Raw genomic sequence first — 22,744 nt, 5'->3', positions numbered from 1 at the left:
ATGGCCAATTAGAATTTGGTAAAGGATTGCATTTGATACCTATGTTCCTCTCGTTAACAATGCTCTGTCTCTTTATCATTCCATTTACTGTACTAACAACATTATCACCATACCTTAATCGCTACAGAATCATCAACCGTTTCATGCCTCTTACTGATGCTGTTTTTGCACCATACAAGATGAAGTGGAGATTCTGGTTTGGTGCTCGTTTATGTCTTCTAGCAGCTGCTTTCATCTCAGATGCTGTTCTTAGAGGGACTGATGTTAAGCTCTCACAAGGCATCCAACTTGTCCTTCTGTTAGGATTTTCATTTGTCCAGTCCTTTTTCCATCCATTTAAAAACAAGGCCATTGGAGCACTTGATTTATTTTTCATGCTCAACTATTGCTTCATATCATTTTCTGTTGTGTACACGCAAGGCCAGACAAAGGTACTGAGATACAGCAGTGCAATTTTTGTGAGTGCAGCTATGATTGTAGCTATTTGCATCATAGCGTACCACTGCTATAAATCATGCAAGATGTACTGTAGAAGCAACAATTCAGTCTTGCTTAGAGGACGTAATATTAATAATTATGGAGCAGCAGGAAATGGTGATGATAATGATAATAATTGTAACGATGAACAGAATTTACCAGAAGTGCATGACATTTATGCAGCATATCGTGAACCACTATTGTCAAGCAAATGATTGGTTTTAGACTAATACTTAAGTTGATCTAGTTATTGATTACCTTTGTTATAATTGTTATAATTTAACCTTGTTATAATTGATCACGTGATTCTCACCATTTTTAATGCATGTCATAATCTAACATTAACACTTACTAGGAAGCAACCTGATGAGCTGAAAGCACTGTCTTTACTATTACAAATTTTGAGGGGCGAGCCGCTTATCATAAATCTGGGCGTGCTAGTCTGAAATCTAGTTGCAGCAGTGATGGCCTCTCTTTACGAGGGTGACACTATCCTCCTTTCTTGCCCTGAAGCTAGGGGATTTGTGTATTCTTTGCCTCCTTGGTAAGTATTAATGTTAATTCTCAGGCCAATATTATACTTTCTGTCTTGTACAGTTCACGATACAGTACACTTAGTGTGTATCCTGATGATGAGGAGATTAATCCGAATGTTCACTGTAAGATCTTACTTTTATATAGCTACTGGAGCACACAACTGAAAAGGCATCTAGATTGCCTTTTCTTTGTTTCTTTGTAGGCATTGCTTTCCAGGTTCTGCCTGAGTATGCACAGTAAGTCCCATTAGTCTACTATAACCATAATTGGATTTAGCATGTGTAATGAATAGCTGTCTTTATCCAAGCATGCATGACAATAGTAAAATGATTCAACATACATTTAATTTTTTAAGTTGTGTAAATTAAGTAAGTGCCTCAGTATTATCTGGTTCATGAGTATCTAAGAGTGGATATTATAAGTCAACATTACAGTAGCCTATATATTGTCTCTGTAATGACTTTTTGAGTTTTTGGAGCTAAATGCCCTCTGATACTGGTTCACTTACTCTACAAAGGGTTATTTGGGCTTAAAAATCAAATGATATTTTTTTATCATCTTAAATTAATTTTGATCATTATTTTCAAAACAGCTTGTAAATGCTTAACTTACAATTAATATTTTTACTTATATTACAATGCATATTGCAGATGTTTGGACAATACTTACTCTAAATACAATTAAAATAATCCTCATTTTATTATAATTATTTTTCATAACTTCCTATATAAGTGACCTTTTATCCTAGTCTACTACAAGTATATGACACTACCATGCAGACCATGTATTTACGACATTGTTTTGTAAGGCAGTATAGATCTAGTTGCAAAAAATATTTGAAAGCTCTATCATTTTTCTGTATGTATTTTGCTAACTGTTTGTCCACCCTAACTACATGTAGTATTATTTGCAACATGTTGCCTTGTACTATAAATATTACAGTATCCTTTCATTAGAGAAAAATTGGTGTCTCCACTCTTGGTAACAAAGGTACATAATCTAACTAAATCGTTTTAATTATTTTTGTTTTCTGCATAGCCTGAAGATAGAAATTATTTGCATCGTGAATTAGTTTATGGAAGAAAAATTAAAGTAAAGCTTCAGCACACTAAAATGCAATTTTTTTTGCAATTTGCATAGTGTAACCATTAAGCTACAAAAATTTTATTAATCGATATTGTAGACAAAATTTATATTGCAAATATATTATACATGACCACTATTTTAGTCAATCAAAGTCACAAACTTTAATATTCAAGCACAAAGTAATTTTTTTGTTTTTTAGCTGCTACATCTTGCTTCAGGAAAGTACCTCAACTTTTCACAGACTGAAACTAAACCAGTCAGTGTATCATTTTTATTTATGCATGCTACATGAATCTTGTTTTTGATAGGCAATTCTTGATGAGAAACCATGTTTATTTAAAATGCTTTCACCTCCATCATCCATAAATAAATCCCGAGGTGACCCTGTAAGTCTTCATTAATTAGAAAATTTTATATGGTATTTTCATTTTGGTCATCATGCTATTTTCATGCTACTTGCAATTCTGAGTGGCAAAAAAGCATATTCCTGCTAATTAATTTTCAAAAATTTTGGGCCATTTGAAATTTAGGCTGTGCAGTATGAAGTCATCATTATTGTGGTAATCATCAAAAACATTATTTAATAATGGAGAAACACCTCCTATAGGTGTTTATAGAATTTTGAAATCTGAAAACCTCATTTATATTATTGACATCAAACAGATAGTTTCAATAATAATAATAATAAATTAATTGTAATAATAATGATTATTAAAGACACAGAACTAGTGTATGCATATTTATGTACTTATTATTTTTTATTTTAGATTCACTCAGGAGACTCTTTGGTTCTTGAAGTTGTCGTAAACAAAGAGCATCGTCATGTCTTGTGTGTCAAAAATATAATCACTAATAGGTAATTGGTTGTATACTACTGCATTGAGAGGCAGCAGCAGTTAGCAAGATTAATTGAATGATATTCATTGCATTTATTAGATTTGAACTAAAAATGGCTGTGACAAGTTCTTTGTTCATTGCTCATTCACAGACTGTCAGTGATGAAACTCTGTCTCCAACTGCCATTAGGGTAAGTGAAAGCTTATTGCACAGCATAGTATTATCATTCTGAATTGGTAGTCAAAGCTAACACAGGTATCAATCTGCATTAAAACATGTAATAACAATTGAAAAGCCATCATTCAAAAAAACAAACTATAGTTTTTTGCTTTTCTTTGGAAATTTGCTAATTTTTAAAAATAGCAATGTAACTCAAAAATTTAATTAGAGTCAACTCAAATTTTCTCCATATAACACGAGGATATCAATATAATCAAAAAATTTGGAGGGTGATTTTGGATTCTTTTTTTAAAATAAATGATGGGCTATTATAATACAGGATATTTTCAGAAATTGGCTCAATTTTTTTAAATGGTAATAAACTTGAAAAATTTAAGTCGGAATTACCTCTAACTTTCTACACAGCATAAGGGCATCAACATGCACAATGAAAATTGGAAGTGATTTTAGAGCCATTTTTGGCAGAAAAGCAATTTTCCAAAAATTTAATGATGAAATAGTCTTGTGATTTTTATTATGATAAAGAGTTTTAATCATAAAAACTACAAGTTGCCATTATAACAACTGCACATGTTGGTTATTTTACACAAAATTTATTGATGATATCCAGTGTTCCATAAAATCATTAAATTTGAAATATGGAGCTATACAGTAATCAGTATGTCATGCAATGAATTTTTGATTGTGTATGCATACACATAGGGAGGAAGTGTTGTGAGATTTTATGACATTACAAATGGGTCATATTTGTGTGGTCAAGGATCAACAGTGTCTAGTGTCGTACTTGAAGATGGCAAGGATGAAGGTAAGCACTACTAAAAATCACATGCCATTATTTAAGTCTGAATTTTGCAGAAACTAATAGTAATTTAGTTATTAATAATATCTAAACAAACTCTCAACGCTTGTCCCAAAATCATATATTTATTTGCTGGCTATGGTTGATTAAAATCAAAAAAATTATACAATGATTATTACTATTAATATTACATGTCTGGTGCTAGAAAATCCTTGTGTGAGTCAGTTTATATCTTCGTTAAATGGTTTTTTGTTCATTTGACTACCCTATGCGTAAAAATTTTCAAGGGGATAAATTTTTGCGAACGATAAATTTATAGGATTTCTTGAGGCCAAATTTTAGCAAATTGTTTTGAAGTGTCACCACTTTGTATTAATTTGGAGAGTTAAAATTAATTTTGCGTATTTCAATTTTGCGAATGACCCCACGTTTCGCAAAATTCGTGAAAATTTATCCTCTTGAAAATTTTCACATATATGGTATTTTTCCCACCTTACATGTATATTTATTGTACATGTACTTAGTGTATGCTAAAAAGAAAAGGACGTTACAAGTTCCTAGGCCTCCACCTGTGTCTGGTGACTGTTGGTGGCAATTAGAAAAGTCAGATAAACCTCTGGATGGTAAGTAAAAAAGAAGAAGGCTCCAATAGTATTTATTGATGAGAACAATTGTAATTATTACATAATGTGTGGATAGGTAATGGATTCAAGTATAATGATCGGTGTCGTTTGAGACACATACCAACTCTAAAGTATCTAGCACATGATGATTCTAATGAAGTATGTTAACAGTATTAAAGGAATGCGGTTTAATTTTTTCTAGTTTACTTTAGGGAGTATATCAGAACTTGAAACTAAAAAACTTCATTATAATTTTTTTGTTAAAACAGCTCTTGATGATAATGTAAGATAGGATTTAAACTGACTATCTATTCCTCTTTTTTTCTTTTGTTTCCATTTTTGTTTTCCATCCCTCTAATATCTATTACAGGTAACTGGTGATATTCTTAAAGGTTCAGCTGTTAGGATTGCTATGAGTATTGCAGATGATTGCCAGTACTTGTGTTGTGATGGTAATACTACAGCTCCATTTTTATTAATATTAACTATTCATGACATAGACAGAGAATGCAGTTGGCCTAGAAAGAATTTTGAGAAGAAATCAAGCGGTACAAAAAGTTTTAAGGTACAAATAGGCCGTTAGTATTTCGAAATTGCTATCATATTTCTTTATCATGTAATGAAATGCTTTTTTCTGTTACAGATATCCTTAAGTGTTGCAGGAAGTGCTTTCAAGATTGATGAGGTACATTTCATTAGAAAATTTCTGAACTTGATGTATTTTTAAATTGCAGGTCAAAGCAAAGCACATTCATGATCTTTATTATGTTGAGAGTGTCAAGGATGTTCTTGACAAGTATCTTTCAAAAGTTAGTGGTCATTAGAGTTTTACCATATGCAGTGCATGATTATTGCTGGCTCTAAATTTTGTGCACCTAGTCCACCTGTTAAAAAAGTATTCTGCACCCTCCTAAAAATCATTTTGATGTACATGTACAAGTTTAAACAATAATATGTATTATTTTTAATAAGTTTATTTTTGATAAATCGTAATTATTCCAAAAGTCTTGAAATTTGTGAATATTTATAGCCCTTGTACTGCAAGAGTTAACTAATTAGGATTTTCCACAAAGCATGCTAAGTGAGTTGAGCAGCATGCTTCATGAACTGACAAGCACTATATATGTACAATAGTGCCATGACTTTTGGAGCAACTGTAAAAATTCATAAAACATTCAATTTTGATTAGAATCAGCTCAAACTTTCTACACAAAATAAGTACATGTATATATCAGAAAAACTCATAAAAACGAAAAATCTCTTTTAGCAATTTTTGACAAAATTTGGCCAAAGTCCTTGCACTGGGTGTTTTGGCTCAATTTTTGAGCAACTTTCAAGATTCATAACAGATCCAATTTTAATTAGAATCAGTTCAAATTTTCTACACAACATAAGAACAGGTATGTATTAGAAAAAAGTTATAGAAATAAATAATTATAGGACTAAGTTGATCAGGTACCTGTCTAGTGTATTACAGGGTTTTTGATCCAATTTTTTGAGTAACCTGAGACTAGAAGCTGCATGAGCACTTTGGGAAACCCTGTAATTAATGTATCAACAGACATTAGCAACATTTTTGTTATGTTTTTATCTTTAGCAAAAGAGTGGTGTTGCACTAGTTGAATTGGAATCTACACTGAATGATTTGATGAGGAAGCTTAGAAATAGCCCACCTCAAAATTTAAGGATTTATATCAAAATGCTGTGCAATTCAAAAGTAAGTTGTGAGGAGTTAGGAGTTGTTAATTGACATGTTAATGCTATTCGATCAAAGGTCATTGATGTACTTGTCTCTTATCTTGAACTGGATCCTCAAGACAGAACACAAAGTTTATTAAAGCTAATTTGTCAGACATTAAAAGAGATTGTTAATGTTAGAAGTCGTCGCTCAAAATGTTATATAGCCAAGCGATCATTTATGAATATTTATTTTAAAAAGGTAAGATAATTTCTAAGGGAATACGCTAACACCAGTACTCTCTTTTGTCAAATTCCTTCTCTCTCATCTCCATATTCTTTCTTTTATAGCTTGGCAAAGGACTAGGTGTTGAAGCTTTGCTGATAAAGCTTGTTAATGATGAAAGGTACTGCCACAACAATTTCTTACTTATTAAAAATGATATCAATTTTATATACCATACAGTGACATTGCAAAAAATGTTGTTGAACATTTTGGTGATAAATTAAAAGATTCTTCTTGGAATTTTAGCCAACACTTGGTTAGCAAACAGTTATCAGTACTTGTATGCCATATGGCTCCAAATTTTGTCGGTCATTAATTTTTCAGGCATTTTTGTTTTATGCAATTTTTGATTGACAGAATTTTTCTTTTATGCTGGTAGTATGTGAATGAATTTATAACAGAAATGACAAAAACTTCATTGCCAAAAATGAATTTAAACAAAAAAAATACATATAATTATTGAGTTTTCATTTGAGTACATTTTTATGTAATTAACACTTGATTAGCTATCATTAAAAAATTATCTAATAATAGGATGTCAGAACTTTGAAGCTGCTTTCAGTTCTCTGCTATACTGAAGATTGCCCAGAAAAAAAATTTCAAGGTGTCATAAGTAAAAATTATTAATAAATTTATTTTAAAATAATTAGATTCTATTCTGAAGCTTGTAATGGAAAATATGGTAGGTGTTTTGCTTTACAATTACTATAATGCAAATTGTGTAGGATTCATTCTACTGGACAAAAATTGGGAATGATGGTATTTTTTAATCAGAAATTTATTGTTCTACATGTGGAAATCCCAAATATTATTTTAGTTAATGCTATTCAAAATGGGAATCAAGTGGTATACTTTTTGAAGACAAATGATGAAGAAAACAAAACAAATCTTTGCTCTGCTGTAAGAGAAGAGTGAGAGAGTAGACAAAAATGGAAGAGTAAAAATAACAGTGAATTAATTTTGTGTTATTACTTATTATAGGCAGCATCTACTTGTGAGGGCTTTAGTTTTTTTGTGGCTCAAGTTTCCCTGTTAAGTCATATTTGTAAAGTTAGCTTAAAGTAGTATTATGATTATATAAAGTGTCTTTAGGGTGTCAATGAAACTGCTATTGCTACAGTTACTAAATGGTTTCCCATTGACCAAGCACTTATTGTTTTGAAGGATCCTAACGTTCACTCATTAGCCAAAGCAGCTTATCTGGAATTAGTCACATCTCTTTATTTGGATGAGATCATACAGAACAGTGGAGTTGATATTGATGGCATCTGGCATTGCTTTGTAAGGCATACTGACTAAAGATTATGCATGCAAATAGTTCGCATGATATTAATTTTTGTCAATATTGTTTGGTAATTTATTATTCTTGCATAACAGTGATTTTAGAATAAATTTTAAGTGACAAAAAAATGCTTAGTTGACTATTTGCAATGTCTCTGTGTGTAACTTACAATTCATGTACCTTGTTATTTTATGTTTAGCTATGGGAGAAGTTAAACCATAAAAACAAAGAGCCACTTTATGGCACTAATGTAACACCTAACCTACTTACATCTGTAAAGAAACAATTTAAAAATCATGAAAAAGTGAGCGAACTTTGGGTTATCATAGAATCAGAGCTATCAAAGGAAAGTGTAAGTTATACATAAAAATTACAGAATTAATTAATTTTTATTGTGTATAGAATTTACGTCTTAGTGAAACTCAAGAATACTTTAATCAAATGCTAGCTGTTGTAGAACTCATTGCTAATTATGGTTACTGCTGGAATGTTGGTCAAGCAACAAAGTACATCAGCATTGACACCATTGTTGATATTTTAGAGAAAATTGAAACTGAATATAAAGGTAACTGTCCAACTAAGTTTTATATTTCTGACCATTAGATAATGAAGGAAGACTAATTTTAATTAAAAGCACCTAAATTTTGAAATAAAATTTGCTGTATACAAATATAGTGCATTTGCTTTGATAAAAATTGTATCGAAAACAATTTCAATATTGATTGCATTTATGATAATGATGCCCCTTTTGTATGCATAACATTTGAGTACTCTGATAAGAATTTTCAATACATGTAGACATAATGTACTTGTACCAAACTTGCTGTGTGTATTGCTATTGCACCAAAAAATAAAGAATTTATTATTCTAGATGTTGCTAACTCTGACTGTCATGAACCAAACCCAGGATATAGACTTTTAATGATTAAGTATGACATAAATTATATTCTTTCTAATTATAGTTTTTTATAGGGCTCTTAAAGTGATAGATATATTTTTTAAGCAGTTCATATATCTTGCTCTTGAGGTAATTATAAATTATGTGTATTACCAAGAGTATTACCATAAATAATGATTTCTTTCACATGATAGTAATTTTGCATAGCAATGAGGCATATTATTTAGAATTGTGAATATTTTCTTTTCTACAATCAATATATAAGCAGCAAATTTTTGAATATTTCCAGCAATGATTTACACGTACAGCACACTGCATACTTAACATTAACGTAGAGTAGAGCATGAAGTTAAAACAGGAAGTGTAATATAAGGCCATTCCAATTAGATTCATTGTTTTTCCTTTCCTGCCTACATATGCCCATATCTGAAATTAAGTATTTTCTGTACTTTCTCTTTTCCTCTTTCTTGGTTTCTCTTTTCCTTTCCCCTTCTAAGTCTTTATTGTTGTTATCATTATTGTTATTATTATTGTTATTATTTTGAAACTTATTATTATTATTATTATTATTATCATTATTATTATTATTATTACTTTATTATTATTATTTGACTATTTCTACACATCAATTTATATTGAAATGTAATGAATATTAATAAAGCCGGTTGCCCACATCAGCCCCCTATGAAGGAACAAACTATGAATCAAACTGGCATGGCCTAAGGCATTGACCACAGTTAACCTAGCTCAATATGGTTTATAATGCACTTCTTGTCTTAACGTATTACTTTATACTATCTATGCCTTAAGTGTGCATGCAGTGTCAATAAGCCTTAAATTTTCAAATCTGTATACTCTACAGCTCAAAATTTTTGAAGGTCATAGATTTCATAGATTTTGCGATTCTTTGAGGATTTGCAAAAATTAATTTAACAATAATCAATTTATTACGGTTCACAGTTTAATTTTGCTAAAATAAGTTTTAGACAAATTTTGCAAATTTCTCACCTCAAAAATTTGGTATTTATAATTATAACCCTATAAAATTACCTGATTCACAATAGTATTTTTTTGGTTTTGTTATATTGCAGTATATTTACGTGTTTTTTTAGAAATTTTTGTATTTCTTTTCGGAATGTAATAATCAAGAATTTTTGTGGCATTTTTTGCTAAATGACAATGCTCCAGAGCTGACCTCTGATCAGACTAGTCAGTGAGTGATTAAATTGAGTTTGTGTATTTTAATTTGATGGTAAATCTGTCATTAGATTTTGCAAACAATTAAGTAACATGTATGAATTTGATGAGTACAAATATTTTGATGTGACTACTGAACAGAAACTTGTAAAAATTCTAAGACGTCTGATGAATTGCAAGTTTGATGACCTTAAATCTTCTGCTGCCACTTTGCTTTATTGCATCTATGATGTATATGCAATATTATGTAATGAAATAATTATTTTCGAATCTTTACTTGCTATAGAAGGAGCATATTATGTTCAATAAAGCTGGCGTGAGTTATATTGCAGCTAAAAGTACAGAAACTGTTTATGCTGATATAATCAAGTATAGCACCTTTAATGATAACAAGAAAGCTTTCTTTTTATTGTCACAAGGAATTGCTAAAGGTAATCTTATGCCATTTATATCATTACATTTGAGCAATTTAATGATGGCTATAAATGACTTTGTTTCTTACTTTAGAAAATGATTTGAAACTAGTTATCGAGGGTTTATGTATAGCAATGATGATTGAAAAAGATGAAACAGAACCAAACAAATCCACTCAAGATATTGCCTTTTCATCAAGTATGGTATATTTAATGCAAATTGTATTATTTTGCGATTGTAGTTCATGTACAATTATTTATTATAAATAATTTTGCAACTACATATATTTGTATGATTACTTTAGGTTTATGTAAAATTTTGTTGGACTATGTCAATAAGTATTGTAAGAAACATGACGAAAGTCAGAGGGAAATTCTTAAGTGGTCATGTTCTCTTCTTCAAAGAGTCTGTAGAAAAAATCAAGAAGTGTGTAAACTGAAAAGCAAAATTGGCAATTTATATATAAAATACAATGTTACATTTTAGATTCAGACTCACATTCGTAACGCCTGTAAAAACTTTAAAAGAACCACAATTGCTGTCTCTTCTGTAGCACGATTATTGACTGAAGTAAGATTAATTTGATGATAGCATTTTATAATTGTATCTAGGTATTTACTAATAATTACTGTGAAGTAACTGAAGCATATCTGGAAGAGTTATACACTGTAGCATGTACGTTTAATAGTGGTGACATGTATCAGACGAAAGATGGACCAGGTTGCTTGGAGTTTTTAACTGTTCTGGAAGCCATAATGAAGGTATTATTCTTTTATAGATGCTTTTAATCAACTTATAATGCTATACAGCCTTATAAAGCTACTAAAGCAGCTTTTGAAATGCACCAGCAATACATTATAAAGTTATATCATGCAAACTATGCTGATCAATTTGGTGAAATTGTTATGAAGGATGATGATGCAAGTGCCCTGTCAACGAGAAGAATCATTGTTCTCAAAAAAGTAAGCTTTGGTCAGTGGACATTAATACTGCATTTGATAGAGTCCTAATGACGACTTCGAATTGCTGAAATTACTTCATGTGACTAGTTTACTAGCTACTTGTTGTGTTGGACGTGTGAAGCCAGTTGAAGTTAGAATTCGTGATATCTTTCCACTAAAGGAACTAGTAGGGTTAGTTAAGCACTTCGTTGTCAATTATCATTATTATTAATTATTATTAATTCTAGTATAATTACCAGTGATATTCCTGCAATTGTACGTAAGATACCATTTGCTCGGCTTTTAGTTGGAGCTTATCTTGACACTGAGACTGACTCAATCACATCAGTTCACCAAATATCAGAATATGAGTGAGTAAACTACTCTGTTGCATAATCTTTTATTATTACTTAGTGACTTTTGGAAGCATATTGAAAATATTACTACGGCTATATCAAAAATTGATCTTAAAGATGAAGAAAAGGGAATTCGAATGAAAATATATATAAAGAAAGTGTTTGAATATTATGAAGTGAGTGTAACAAGTCTTTCAATCAGTAGTATACTACAATTGATTATTTGCAGACTTGGAATGAGGTATTTAATCCTCAATTTATTGATGATGATACTGAAATTGAAGAAAAAGAGAGAAAAGATATGTTTACTCTTCGCTACTTTGTTGAAGGACTTGGTCCATTAGTGAAAACATTCTGCAATGCACTGGCTTTACTTAAAAATGATAAATTAGCCGAGGAAGAGTATAGCATCATGATTGAGAAAAAGTCCCTAGGCACAGAAGTAACAAATAAAGAGGTGCTTTCTGATCTTGGCAAAAATTTAAAAGTAAAATTGTACTGTGCAGTATTATTAATTTTGTTTAAATGATATTTAGAAATTATTAGTGAAATACAAAAAGATATTGATAACTACTCAGGATCAATGCAATTTCTGGAGGGACACTCTTGAATCAATTGATAACGCTTTACCTGTTAGAACAATTTATCATGTGAGTGTGTTCAATGTCTCTATTCACATAATCTACATGTTAATGTACATAGTGTGTGACTGATGATTATAAGGATAGTGACTCTGAAGAAGTCATCAAATATAAAACTGAATTGAAAGATCAGCTGAAACTAATGAAAAATTACAAACACTTCATAAAAAGATGTAGAACAATTTACGAATTGAAGCCACCTTCTAGCATTGTTCCATGTAGAGGTTATTTTTATTTCATTTTCATTTTGATGATTGAAATCATTATAGACCTCTTATGCTCTGAAGAACTGATGCCTAGAGGTGCTTCTTTTGCAATGTTAATTGAATTTTTTTCTAATGATAGGTATGTATTATTTCAGTAGTCTATTATTATCATTGTTTTGTAGTACTCCAGATTTGCTAGAGAAATTTTTGAAGTACGTGAAAAGATTTGGTTTTATGTTATTGTTGTATGTACATGTACTTTCTTTTTTGCCATATTTTAGTGTAATATATTATCAAGCTCAAAGTACTGCTGCTATAGAATCTACACACTTTACTGCAATGAGAACCTTTCAAATTATTTTTGGTATATTTTATCACAAAATGAAATTGATGGACCAAAGATGTTGGGATAAGTAAGTTTGTTCAATCATTTTTGTTGCATGTTTAAGTGTTTATAATAATGGTTTTTGAATTATTGCAGGAAAGTAGCGGAAAAAGTTCAAAATGACTTTATAGACAAAAAATACCAAGAGCTGGTTTGTTAAACACTACTTTTTATTAATTTTTGTTACTTTCTAATGATACTGGTTTTATATAGATTCTGAAGCAACTCACTCGTGACAATATTCCACTGTCATTGCCAATACTGGGTATACTGTGGGCTCTTGTGTATAATGAAAATAAAACTGCTCAAGATGCTATATATGTTATCATTTCTGAAGATCCAGTTTTTTTCCTCACAATTCACAAACTGATATCTGTTTTGCTGCAATATAATGATCAAACAAAGTAAAAATATCATACTTATGGCTTCAAGTTGTAATTTTTAATAGGGAGTTCTTGACTATAGAATCCAATGAAGTAAGTATTAATGCTACAATTAAATAGTTGATAATTAATTTCTGTAAGAGTTCTTTTTAAGGCATTAAAGAGATTTGTTTTTACAATTAATATTTTGCACCTATTTTTTATAGACACAGTTAAAAAAACAAGAGCTTTCTCAATTTCATCACCAGGCAAGCAGCCCTTTCCATAATTAATCCTTTACTTTATGTAATTATACCTCATATCTTTGTTATACAGGGTGAAACTCACATAGTGTTTGAACAGCAAGAACAACCAGATGCAGTAAGATAATATAGTATAATGTTGTACAGTGTATTATTATTTGTAGGAATTAAGTGATGATTTGTTACCAATGATCCAAGACACATCATTTCTGGAAAGCCCAAGTGATAATTATATTGAATATTTTAGTGCACAAAATCTTCAATTATTTCTCTAGATGTGACAAAAGAATCTGCTGTAAAATCTGCTGTTGAATCTGCTGTTGATTTGGTTTGTAAAATTATAGAATGATATTGAGTCTTCTCTTTCTCACTGTATTTAGGATGATGGTGCTCTTACCAGAGCTGGAATTGCATTGACTTTAATATCAGGACTTTGTGATGGACAGAACAGAAAGCTACAGGCAATAATGAAGAAACAGGAACAACTGTTGACAGTGAGCTAAACAGAATTTGGTTTCATATAATTATTACTATATAACTATTAGAGTGTTAATGTCATTAGTGGAGTAGCTGCTCTGATGCAAACATTAGTGGAAGCAAAACAAAGTGATCCTGTTATTGACACTCTCATGAAGACAATTCAAGTATGTGGCAAGAATAATGATGTAAACTCAATACTGATTTGCATAGTGCCTTATTGATATGTGTGCTGGTAACTTCAGTAATCAGCATATGGCACTGAATGGACAAGTTGTGGATTCCATTAATGACATTTTGTCATTATCAGTATGTAAATGCATTTTTAAACTATATTACTGTAAATAATTTCATAGGATACCAGTGTTATCAAAGTACAGTGTAAAGCTATTGATTTATTAGAAATTATAATTGAAGAAACTAGTAAAGATAGCAGTTTCATCATTGATGCAGTATCTAAAGACCTCAATATAAATGTTGTGACTACCTTCATTATAAGAATCCACCAAAGAGTAAGACATATTTCTGTCAAATGTATTAATTTTTTTATAAAAAGATAAATTTTGAAAGAGAATCAAAAGAAATGCTGGAACATGGCATGTACAAAGCATATCATGTATTAAGGAGTCTAGCTGAGCATACTCATACTGAATTTACCAAATTTGGTACTGACAATTAAGGTTATCATAGAGTTTAAATTCTTGTAGTTGAATTAAAAGAGTTTAATGAAGAAGATGAGAAATTATTTAATGAACTAGACGAAGGGACTTACAGAATTGAAATAAATTACGTTACTAAAGAAAAAGATAAAATTTTAAGATCAGTCTACTTCCCTTTTCAAGAGCAAGTATGTTTAGCATTGTTTTCATTATTTTTAACTTTTGTTTTCATTAACAGAGAACCCTAAATGACAATGAGAAGTCTGAAATGCAAGATAAATTGAGCAGAGATTCTCAAAAAGATAGAAATAAAGACCTTATGAAATGGACAAAGTCTGTTTATAAGAGTGATGAGCACAAAGTATGATTATTGTATTTTGTTACTTCAAACATTGCATATAATAGAGACGCCTGCAAAAATTTTATATTTGGAAAATAGCAACCTTTTTTTCGTAAGTCACATTTATCTTCATTAATGTTTTTATGAACATTTCAAGGACACCACGCCATCAAATCCTGTTTTTATTGACTATTGTACTCAATCTTTTTATTCTTGGATCTTTCAAAGTGCCATCACTAGCCTGGTAATGATAGTTATTACAATGGTGCATACATATACTTTTTATTCTTTTATAGTGATAAATCCGGCAACACTAGCTCTGAAATCAGTAGCCTTTTATTAATTCCATATCCTTGGATGTGTTGGTCAACTTATTATTATGTTTTACTTTATTTTTTTGGATTTTTCCATGTTATACTGAGCTTGTGGATGGTAGTTGAATACTTTGTCAGAGGAGCTCCTAATTTTGTCATCTTTATTCCATTCTTGCCAGATAGATTGTAAGTTGGACAGGTTACTAAAAGATTGAGTGGGCAAACCCTAATTTCATAATAATAATTTTTAATGCTTTTGCTTACGTGTAGTTGCTATGAGTGCACACTTGTGATCAAAAGAAACTTAGTGATCAAAAGTGTTCTAGTTACAAAAGTATACTGTAGGATGCCTTTTTTGAGGGCTATAAATTTCATGGATTTCGCAATTTTAAAAAATTCATAAAAATTACTTCCACAAAAATCAAAATAATACGATACAAGATGGCAGACGGCATAAATTCATGAAAATTAAATCCACGAAGTTTATAGCCCTCAAAAAAAGGTGCCCTACGGTAATGGTTGTACAATAGCATATAAATCTATAGTGGTGCAAAACTTATAGATAAAATTAGTATTACTGTTTGATTTGGGGGTTGTACAGCAATGGTGGTATTTTTGTGAAATTTGTAAATGTTTTGCTAAAAGTGTGTCAATTATTAACAATAATTTAGAATCACTCAACAGTATGCATGATACAAAGCTAAATGTCTGACACTTTCTTTTTTATATATAGACAGCTGTACTGACCACACCACAAAACTGGCTTTTTTGCAAAAAATTATTTTCCCCAAAATTTTTATTTCACAAAGAATAATAGTATAATGATAATTTTTATAATTACTTAGGTATAAAAACAATGAGAAATGTTTTCATCGCTTTAAAGTGAAGCAATCATATGATTGCTTTGAAGTTTCTTTTCTAAGCTTCGGTCTCATATACAGGATAGTGTTTTTGTGGTCTTCCATTGGTAGTCTTGCAACATTTGGATACCTGTACTGTCTCTGCTTACCTTATGTGTTCATTAATTTTGATGTTTCTCATTATGTAGCATCAGCTTTAAGAAAGAGATGTAAGAATTATCAACTGTATACAAGTTTACCAATTAATTTTAATATAGATAGGCAACTGTTACTGATGGCTTTTGTCATATTGTCAGTTCTGTTCATCTATGCTGTCCTCTCTTTTGCTATAATGTCCAATTTCTTTGATCCTGATGAAGGTCACTACTGCAGTACTCTATGGCATTGTTACATTACCATTATCAGAGTAGGACTTCTTGATGGACTTGGTGTAAGTAAATTATAACTTGATGCTGACATCATAAATATATTTGTCATTTTATAGTCTCTACCTGTCAAATTAACTAGCAATAATGAAGGAAACTTTAATATCTTCTTTTGGAGATCCATTATTGATCTGTCATTCTTTGTTATTGTGACAATAATTTCCCTTGAAGTGATCACTGCTATACTAGTGGACACTTTCTCAGAGCTGCGACAAAAGAAGGTGATTAATTACTTGATGATGCATTATTACATTAAAGTATAACAATAAAAATTGTTTAGGATGAAGCTGAGAAAGATCAAAAGGAGAAATGTTATGTTTGTGGTATTGCTAGTGATAAATTTGAGAAGAATGGAAAGGTGTGAACTTGACATTATTATTACTGATAGTTTCAATTGTGTTGTAGGGGTTTGAGGAGCATTATCGTAATGACCATAATATTTATAATTACATTTACTTTGCTCTTCATGTGAAGTCTATGCGCTCTCAAGATCACAATGCTGCTGAGAAACAAGTTTTTGACATGGTTAGAATAATTATGTTAGTCATGTGTATGTGCTGTTATATCATAGATCGAAAAAGATGATACATCTTTCTATCCACGTAAGGCTATGATTCTGAAAAAAAAGTAGCAACAATGAGCAACAATGCTCCCTTTTTCTACCATTTTATAAGCTGGTTTTATACTGTTTGAACTACATTAATTAAGTTTTACTTTCTTCAAAATTACTTAAATTAGTGTTTTTCATTATTAATTTTGGTTATTTTTTAATTAATTTTTAACTTTTACTACAAATCAAACCACATGTGCCCACGTGGCAACGCCTTGGTGACAATAATGGCGTCGTCAATCATCACCATGATTGACCCATGAAGAGTTCCAATCCCACGGATACAGTCTTGCTCAAGCTTTTCCACGCTGTCATACCACTGTGGCAGTATTAAGTGACCATCGAGTCAATTATGTGTAACTACGCATCTGATGAGTGGTGACTGACTCCTACAATTTGTGTCAGTGGATCATGAGGCTATGTGCTCTGTTAATTCCTGTGCTATTAGCAACCACTAGTTATTCACAAGACTACACTTATTGGAACCATCCACAAATTGAACTAACCAGTACGTTAGAGGACGAATGAGGGTAACAGTAAAATAATGATCTTATTCTATATGGACTATAGTAGATGTAACTTATCCGGGCTAAGGCTGGCTTATAGTCAGGCAGAGCCTCATGGGTATAGTGATTAATGGAATAGCATAATGGGTAAATTTTGTCATGGTTGTCTGCAGAAAGAAGGGTAATCTCTGGCTCCGCCTGAGTCGGCCTGACTAGGTATTCATATCTTTCCTGTGAATGACGTTTCCGATTTGTAATTCATTGGGATACCGTAAATGGAAAATTTTTCAGGCCGCCATTGTGGAGGTATACTATTATTAGCTACAATGGACCGACAGGCTAAAAACTGTCAATTCTACTTCTCCACGTCACTCCAGTGGCTCTAAACAGTTGCAGACTGATGAAAAGAAAGACAAAGGTTGCAATTTTTTTACTTTTGAGGCTATAACTGTTTGTTCTTCTTACAAAACGGCTGAAAGTGTATCGAGCTCCATTGGAAACAGTGCAGCAATACCTCCACAATGGCAGCCTGAAAATTTTTCTATTTACGGTATCCAAATGAATATCATTACAAATCGGAAACGTCATTCACAGGAAAGATATGAATAGCCATAGACCCTTTATTTACAGTAAATAAAGGGTCTGGTGTAGTTTACATTGTTTTCACCACATGTAATGATACTGTAGAGGTTTAATTCACAGATAAGGATTTTAGTAGCTCATAGAAAGCAGAATATTATTTAGTGTCCATACTTTTAAGTTTTAAGTATCTCTAGATCTAGCTGTCACAAGTACATGTACATGTATATGTACATGTACATTCTACATTTTTTGTAGTAAGAGGGAATCCCATAATATGATGTACAATTACAATGTACACACATGTTTAATTTTGTATCCCATAATTTTTTACAGCATTTTGTCTTTTTCTCACCCATTCTTTTTTTATCCTTCCAATACATGTAGATCTCTTTAAAATTGACTATGCTAGTGACCTCATTATACTGGCTGCAAAGTGAGTTGATTGCATTGATACTTCTTGTAGTTTCATTGTAAGCATGTAAGGAGCTTTGTTTTTGGCAATTTTGCTAATGAGCCAGTATTCTTAGAACAGTTGAGTTTATGACAGTAATGGCTATTGTTGTGCATTGTAGATATAGAAATAACTAAAATGGGAGACTTACATGTAGGAGACCTACATGTACATGTACATGTAGACCAAATAAAAGTGTCCTAAACTCCCTCTAGTGATCTAGTCTCATAATTTTGCTTTACTTCCAATGGTACTGTTACTATTGCTACATGTACATGTACTTCATGGTTTTATGAGATACCATTTTATGATACAATCTTTAATGTAATATTGTGTTAATTTTTTTAGAAATAATATATTGCATTTGACATTGGATCTACAGACTATATTAAATGTTAGTGAAATAATAAATAATGTATTGTTAGTCTGGTTTGCTATTATAGGCACAGAATGCTACACCTAGTGCTACAAAGATACACACTTGCAGAACCAGTAATGCTATATTTGAATCATTGGTACATAATGGTGATAATAGTTCATGATTCATAACCTTGTTCATTATAGGCAAATTGTCAGAACTTTCATCACATATTACACATACCAACAACAGATACCCTCCTATCACTGGACAATAACCAGACTGTACCACTCAATGAGACAATATTAGCCTGCGGCTCTGATGCTTATCAGCCTCTTTGCTTTTACAGAAATGTAAGAAATGTTTCTTCTAATTATTACTTTGATTATATTATCTTCGCCAGCGTACAGACTTGACTCTCTTGAAATCCTATGAGGCTAGGAATTTTTGTCCTTTTGGTCGCAGCTTTGTGAGTGCATCCACTCTATCAAGTTAGTTATTCATGTACATGTATAATAACTGTGGATCTACTATAATGCATGACTGCCTAATACAACTGCTGTACTGTAGTAATGAAAGCTTTACAGGTGACACAATGGGGAGCAAAACTGCAAAAGAATTCTACATTATTCTTACTACATGTAATTCACATGATCATATACACATACTAGAAGATTCTAGAGATTCCTGTGAGATTTGTACAGTATACTTGTACATGTACATCTATCATTCTCTTGTCATGTTTTTCATGTTCATGAGTCATGACTTCATGTACATGTATGATGATAATTAAAACTACATGTACGCATGTACAATTTGTATGTAAATAATGTTATAGTCAGCAGCACTCAGAACTCAAATGCATTTTGTGTTATTCTGGTATCCTTTTGGAAATAATTTGTTATTATAGCAAAGTGTACAGACAGACTCTGGAGATGCATTCAATGTATTATAATTGTAGTTCATTACACCAGATCGAATCATAGTATATGTACATGTACATTGCATCAGACTCAATCCTCTAGAATGATATCACATAGTTCAAAAGCATCTTTTTTATTATACGTACTGTACATGTATGTAGGCAATGGGAATTTAGTATCAGGAACATCACTCAATGTCAGAGCTAGTAGTTATGGACTGTCTTTGTCTCACTCTCCATTTAATGGAACTGCATCAGTTACTACCATTAACTACTACATATCATTTCAAGGTAAATATACATGTACATGTATATGCATGACATTTCAACATTGTTCTTTTAATTGACGTGTACATGTACACTGTACATGTATAAGACTAATGCAGTGCTTAAATGCGTGGTTGACAGTAGCCAAAAACTACATGTACTGTGTCAAAACATACATTGTACATGTAATGGTAGCCACTAACCAAACTGTAAGCTTTAAAAAACAAGAGAAATCATTACCTTAGATTGAAGCATAATTATGCAAATTATGAATTTTTGTTGTTTGTTTTACTGAAACACTAAACATTAAAAGTTTAAAATAATAATAAATACATGTGTGTGTATCTTTTGAATTACATGTACATGTACTTGTACATGTAAGTTTAGGTACTGTAACTTAAAGAAGTTATTTTAGACCCTGCTCTACATGTATTTGTAACTTGTTTACTTCATTTTCCTTTTTCTATTTTAGAACCAGAATTTGTTGATGTATATGAGTTTGGTGATTATTACTATTTCTTTATGAGAGAGACAGCAGAAGAGATTGGACAAGTTTCTATGCGCCCTGTGAGTTGCTATTTTAAATCAATAGTCATGTTGTGTGATAATCTGATGATTGGAGTTTGTGTCCATGCATTCATACAACTGTATGCATGTACATGTACTGTATATCAGAGTTGTGCCTAGGAAAAGAAGAGATGGTCACACACTATTACTGATCAGGGTTTCCACAAAGCATGCAAAGTTGGTTAAATAGCATCCTTTATGAGCTGACAAGCCTTTATAATAGCATAGGGCTTTTGGAGCAACTATTAAAAATCATATTAAATTTAATTTTAATTCAAATGAGCTCAAATTTTCTATGCAACATTAAGTACACTGTAGATGTGTACATGTCATTGTACATACATACAGTATAATGTACATGTATCAGAAAAAACTTATAAAAATAGAAAATTGAATGCCAAAGACCAAAGGCTATTGCTTTAGCAAGTTTTAAAATTTATGAAAATTAAATTATGATTGGAATAAGCTCAAATTTATAAGTACATGTACAGCACATGTATGACTTTTTCCTTGTAGTTTTTAACAAAAGCACAGGTAGAGTATGTGTATAAAATAATGTACTGTACATGTACATTGTACATTGTACATGTACCCTGTACTATTAGCAATGCAGTAGTGTTACTAAGTAGGATTCACCCTAAAGTAAAATGGAAGTAAAATGGCTTCAGAATCCTACTCAATCTTGTTCTTTTTAATTTTTTATGTACAGTACATGGTTGTTGGCAGCAACTTGAGAAATCTCTTACAAGAAGGTGTACATGAGTACTATGCCAAAATCCAATAGGAGACCTTGTTACTGTTCCTTTTTTAATGCTGTTCATTTGTTGAGGTGGTTGGTCCTAATCTCTCAACCATCATGGGCACAACCCTGATGTACATGTAGTGTGAAACTGTGAATGCAATGTGGTTATTCTGTACATGTACATGTACATCATTTCATTTGATTTTTCTTCCTCCAATTTAGATATACTCTAGAGTTGGTAGAGTCTGTAAGGTATGTGTACATGTGTATATAATACTCAATTCAGAGCCTGAAATACATGTACATGTAACAGTTAGACATGGGACATTTTCCGACCATTATGCTATTTTGTACTGTTCTACCATTTTTGTCTGAACAGCATAATTTTTGAGTAAACTTTGGCCTAAGTTCCAAACTTATCAGATTCAGTTCAAAGATGATACATCCCATAAAACATATATAGAAAAAAGTAATAAGGATTTCCCCTTCTAAACATCCTGTACTACATGTACATAGTGGTAGATCTTTAACCCAACTTTTGAACAGCTTAATATGACAACAAGAAGCTGCATGCATGCCAAAATGCTATGGAAAACCCTGTCTGACCGTTTCATATAAATTTCAGGTCCAATTAAACAATGTTTAGATACAATGTCTGGACATTGTTTAATTGTAAGTTTAGGCTCTACTCATTATTTTCACTAATTATAAATTATTTCATGATACTCTAGAATGATACTGGTGTCACTAATATTCTTATTCCTACTTCTACAAAAGTTTTTGTCACATATCTCAAGGCTCGTATTATGTGCCAGTCAAGGGCAAAGTCAAGAAATGATGTTCGATTTACTTTCAATAGCTTACGTATGTCACCATTATCATTGATAATATCAACTTACTATTCAACAATAGAGGACACAGTTCATGTATCTAATGTGTCAGGAGAATACATGTATGGTGCTTTCACATCATCTGAGTAAGTACATTTGTAGCTCATTATCATTAATACTATTATGAATACTTTATTAATAGGAATGGTCCTGCTGGATCAGCAATATGTGTCTATACGTTAAATGGAGAGAATACTAATGACCTTTCTGATGTCTTTACAAAGTCTTATTTGAAACCAGTAGCTGTGAATGACTGGGACACAGTTCCTAATAATAACCCAGTTACAGTAAGTGACTATACGAAGATGCTATGTATTATATTATCAA

General features: G+C 31.4%; 2 protein-coding genes across 2 annotated transcripts in view; both read left to right on the top strand.

Moving 5' to 3' along the window:
* The first annotated feature begins 827 nt into the window (after positions 1-827).
* Positions 828-17,276, top strand: LOC109584207 (uncharacterized). The gene is made up of 71 exons (XM_019999856.1): positions 828-1,021; positions 1,075-1,136; positions 1,217-1,250; positions 1,971-2,004; positions 2,053-2,106; positions 2,300-2,356; positions 2,409-2,486; positions 2,868-2,956; positions 3,037-3,127; positions 3,820-3,922; positions 4,441-4,539; positions 4,616-4,698; positions 4,742-4,822; positions 4,910-4,991; positions 5,040-5,104; positions 5,183-5,224; positions 5,274-5,348; positions 6,137-6,256; positions 6,314-6,478; positions 6,568-6,623; positions 6,683-6,758; positions 7,037-7,106; positions 7,153-7,184; positions 7,228-7,261; positions 7,320-7,402; positions 7,484-7,552; positions 7,595-7,783; positions 7,984-8,136; positions 8,187-8,349; positions 8,656-8,713; positions 8,757-8,811; positions 9,795-9,895; positions 9,951-10,110; positions 10,166-10,310; positions 10,387-10,491; positions 10,598-10,719; positions 10,780-10,863; positions 10,905-11,054; positions 11,103-11,255; positions 11,296-11,426; positions 11,483-11,605; positions 11,649-11,766; positions 11,820-12,077; positions 12,127-12,240; positions 12,293-12,455; positions 12,501-12,576; positions 12,620-12,649; positions 12,719-12,850; positions 12,919-12,973; positions 13,036-13,226; positions 13,271-13,298; positions 13,412-13,453; positions 13,521-13,565; positions 13,612-13,669; positions 13,723-13,775; positions 13,828-13,941; positions 13,993-14,091; positions 14,138-14,233; positions 14,281-14,436; positions 14,481-14,589; positions 14,632-14,771; positions 14,822-14,944; positions 14,989-15,035; positions 15,081-15,167; positions 15,220-15,423; positions 16,083-16,306; positions 16,355-16,527; positions 16,582-16,743; positions 16,803-16,880; positions 16,928-17,047; positions 17,094-17,276. The coding sequence occupies exons 1-71, from the start codon at positions 942-944 to the stop codon at positions 17,151-17,153; spliced, it is 7,161 nt and encodes a 2,386-aa protein (XP_019855415.1). The 5' UTR covers positions 828-941; the 3' UTR covers positions 17,154-17,276.
* Positions 17,277-17,391: 115 nt separating this feature from the next.
* Positions 17,392-22,744, top strand: part of LOC109584202 (semaphorin-2A-like) — a 6,455-nt gene continuing 1,102 nt past the window's right edge. Inside the window, exons 1-12 of the mRNA XM_019999851.1 lie at positions 17,392-17,640; positions 18,605-18,653; positions 19,020-19,065; positions 19,115-19,186; positions 19,236-19,382; positions 19,433-19,520; positions 20,114-20,242; positions 20,691-20,785; positions 21,750-21,779; positions 22,259-22,391; positions 22,440-22,503; positions 22,560-22,729. Of these exons, the coding sequence (XP_019855410.1) occupies positions 17,544-17,640; positions 18,605-18,653; positions 19,020-19,065; positions 19,115-19,186; positions 19,236-19,382; positions 19,433-19,520; positions 20,114-20,242; positions 20,691-20,785; positions 21,750-21,779; positions 22,259-22,391; positions 22,440-22,503; positions 22,560-22,729 (1,120 nt within the window). The 5' untranslated portion in view covers positions 17,392-17,543. The remainder of the gene's footprint in view (positions 17,641-18,604; positions 18,654-19,019; positions 19,066-19,114; positions 19,187-19,235; positions 19,383-19,432; positions 19,521-20,113; positions 20,243-20,690; positions 20,786-21,749; positions 21,780-22,258; positions 22,392-22,439; positions 22,504-22,559; positions 22,730-22,744) is intronic.

The sequence above is a fragment of the Amphimedon queenslandica genome, unplaced genomic scaffold, assembly GCF_000090795.2.
Source record: "Amphimedon queenslandica unplaced genomic scaffold, v1.1 AMPQUscaffold_13232, whole genome shotgun sequence".
NCBI classification, from domain to species: domain Eukaryota; kingdom Metazoa; phylum Porifera; class Demospongiae; order Haplosclerida; family Niphatidae; genus Amphimedon; species Amphimedon queenslandica.
This window is presented reverse-complemented; position numbering and strand designations above follow the sequence as displayed.

What these genes read in the sequence shown, in the direction of transcription:
- LOC109584207 (XM_019999856.1), top strand. Translation starts at nt 942, where the DNA reads ATGGCCTCTCTTTACGAGGGTGACACTATCCTCCTTTCTTGCCCTGAA. An exon ending in CACATGATGATTCTAATGAA is followed by an intron (nt 4,699 to 4,741) that starts GTATGTTAACAG and finishes AATTTTTTCTAG; the next exon opens with TTTACTTTAGGGAGTATATC. An exon ending in ACCTCTGATCAGACTAGTCA is followed by an intron (nt 9,896 to 9,950) that starts GTGAGTGATTAA and finishes ATCTGTCATTAG; the next exon opens with ATTTTGCAAACAATTAAGTA.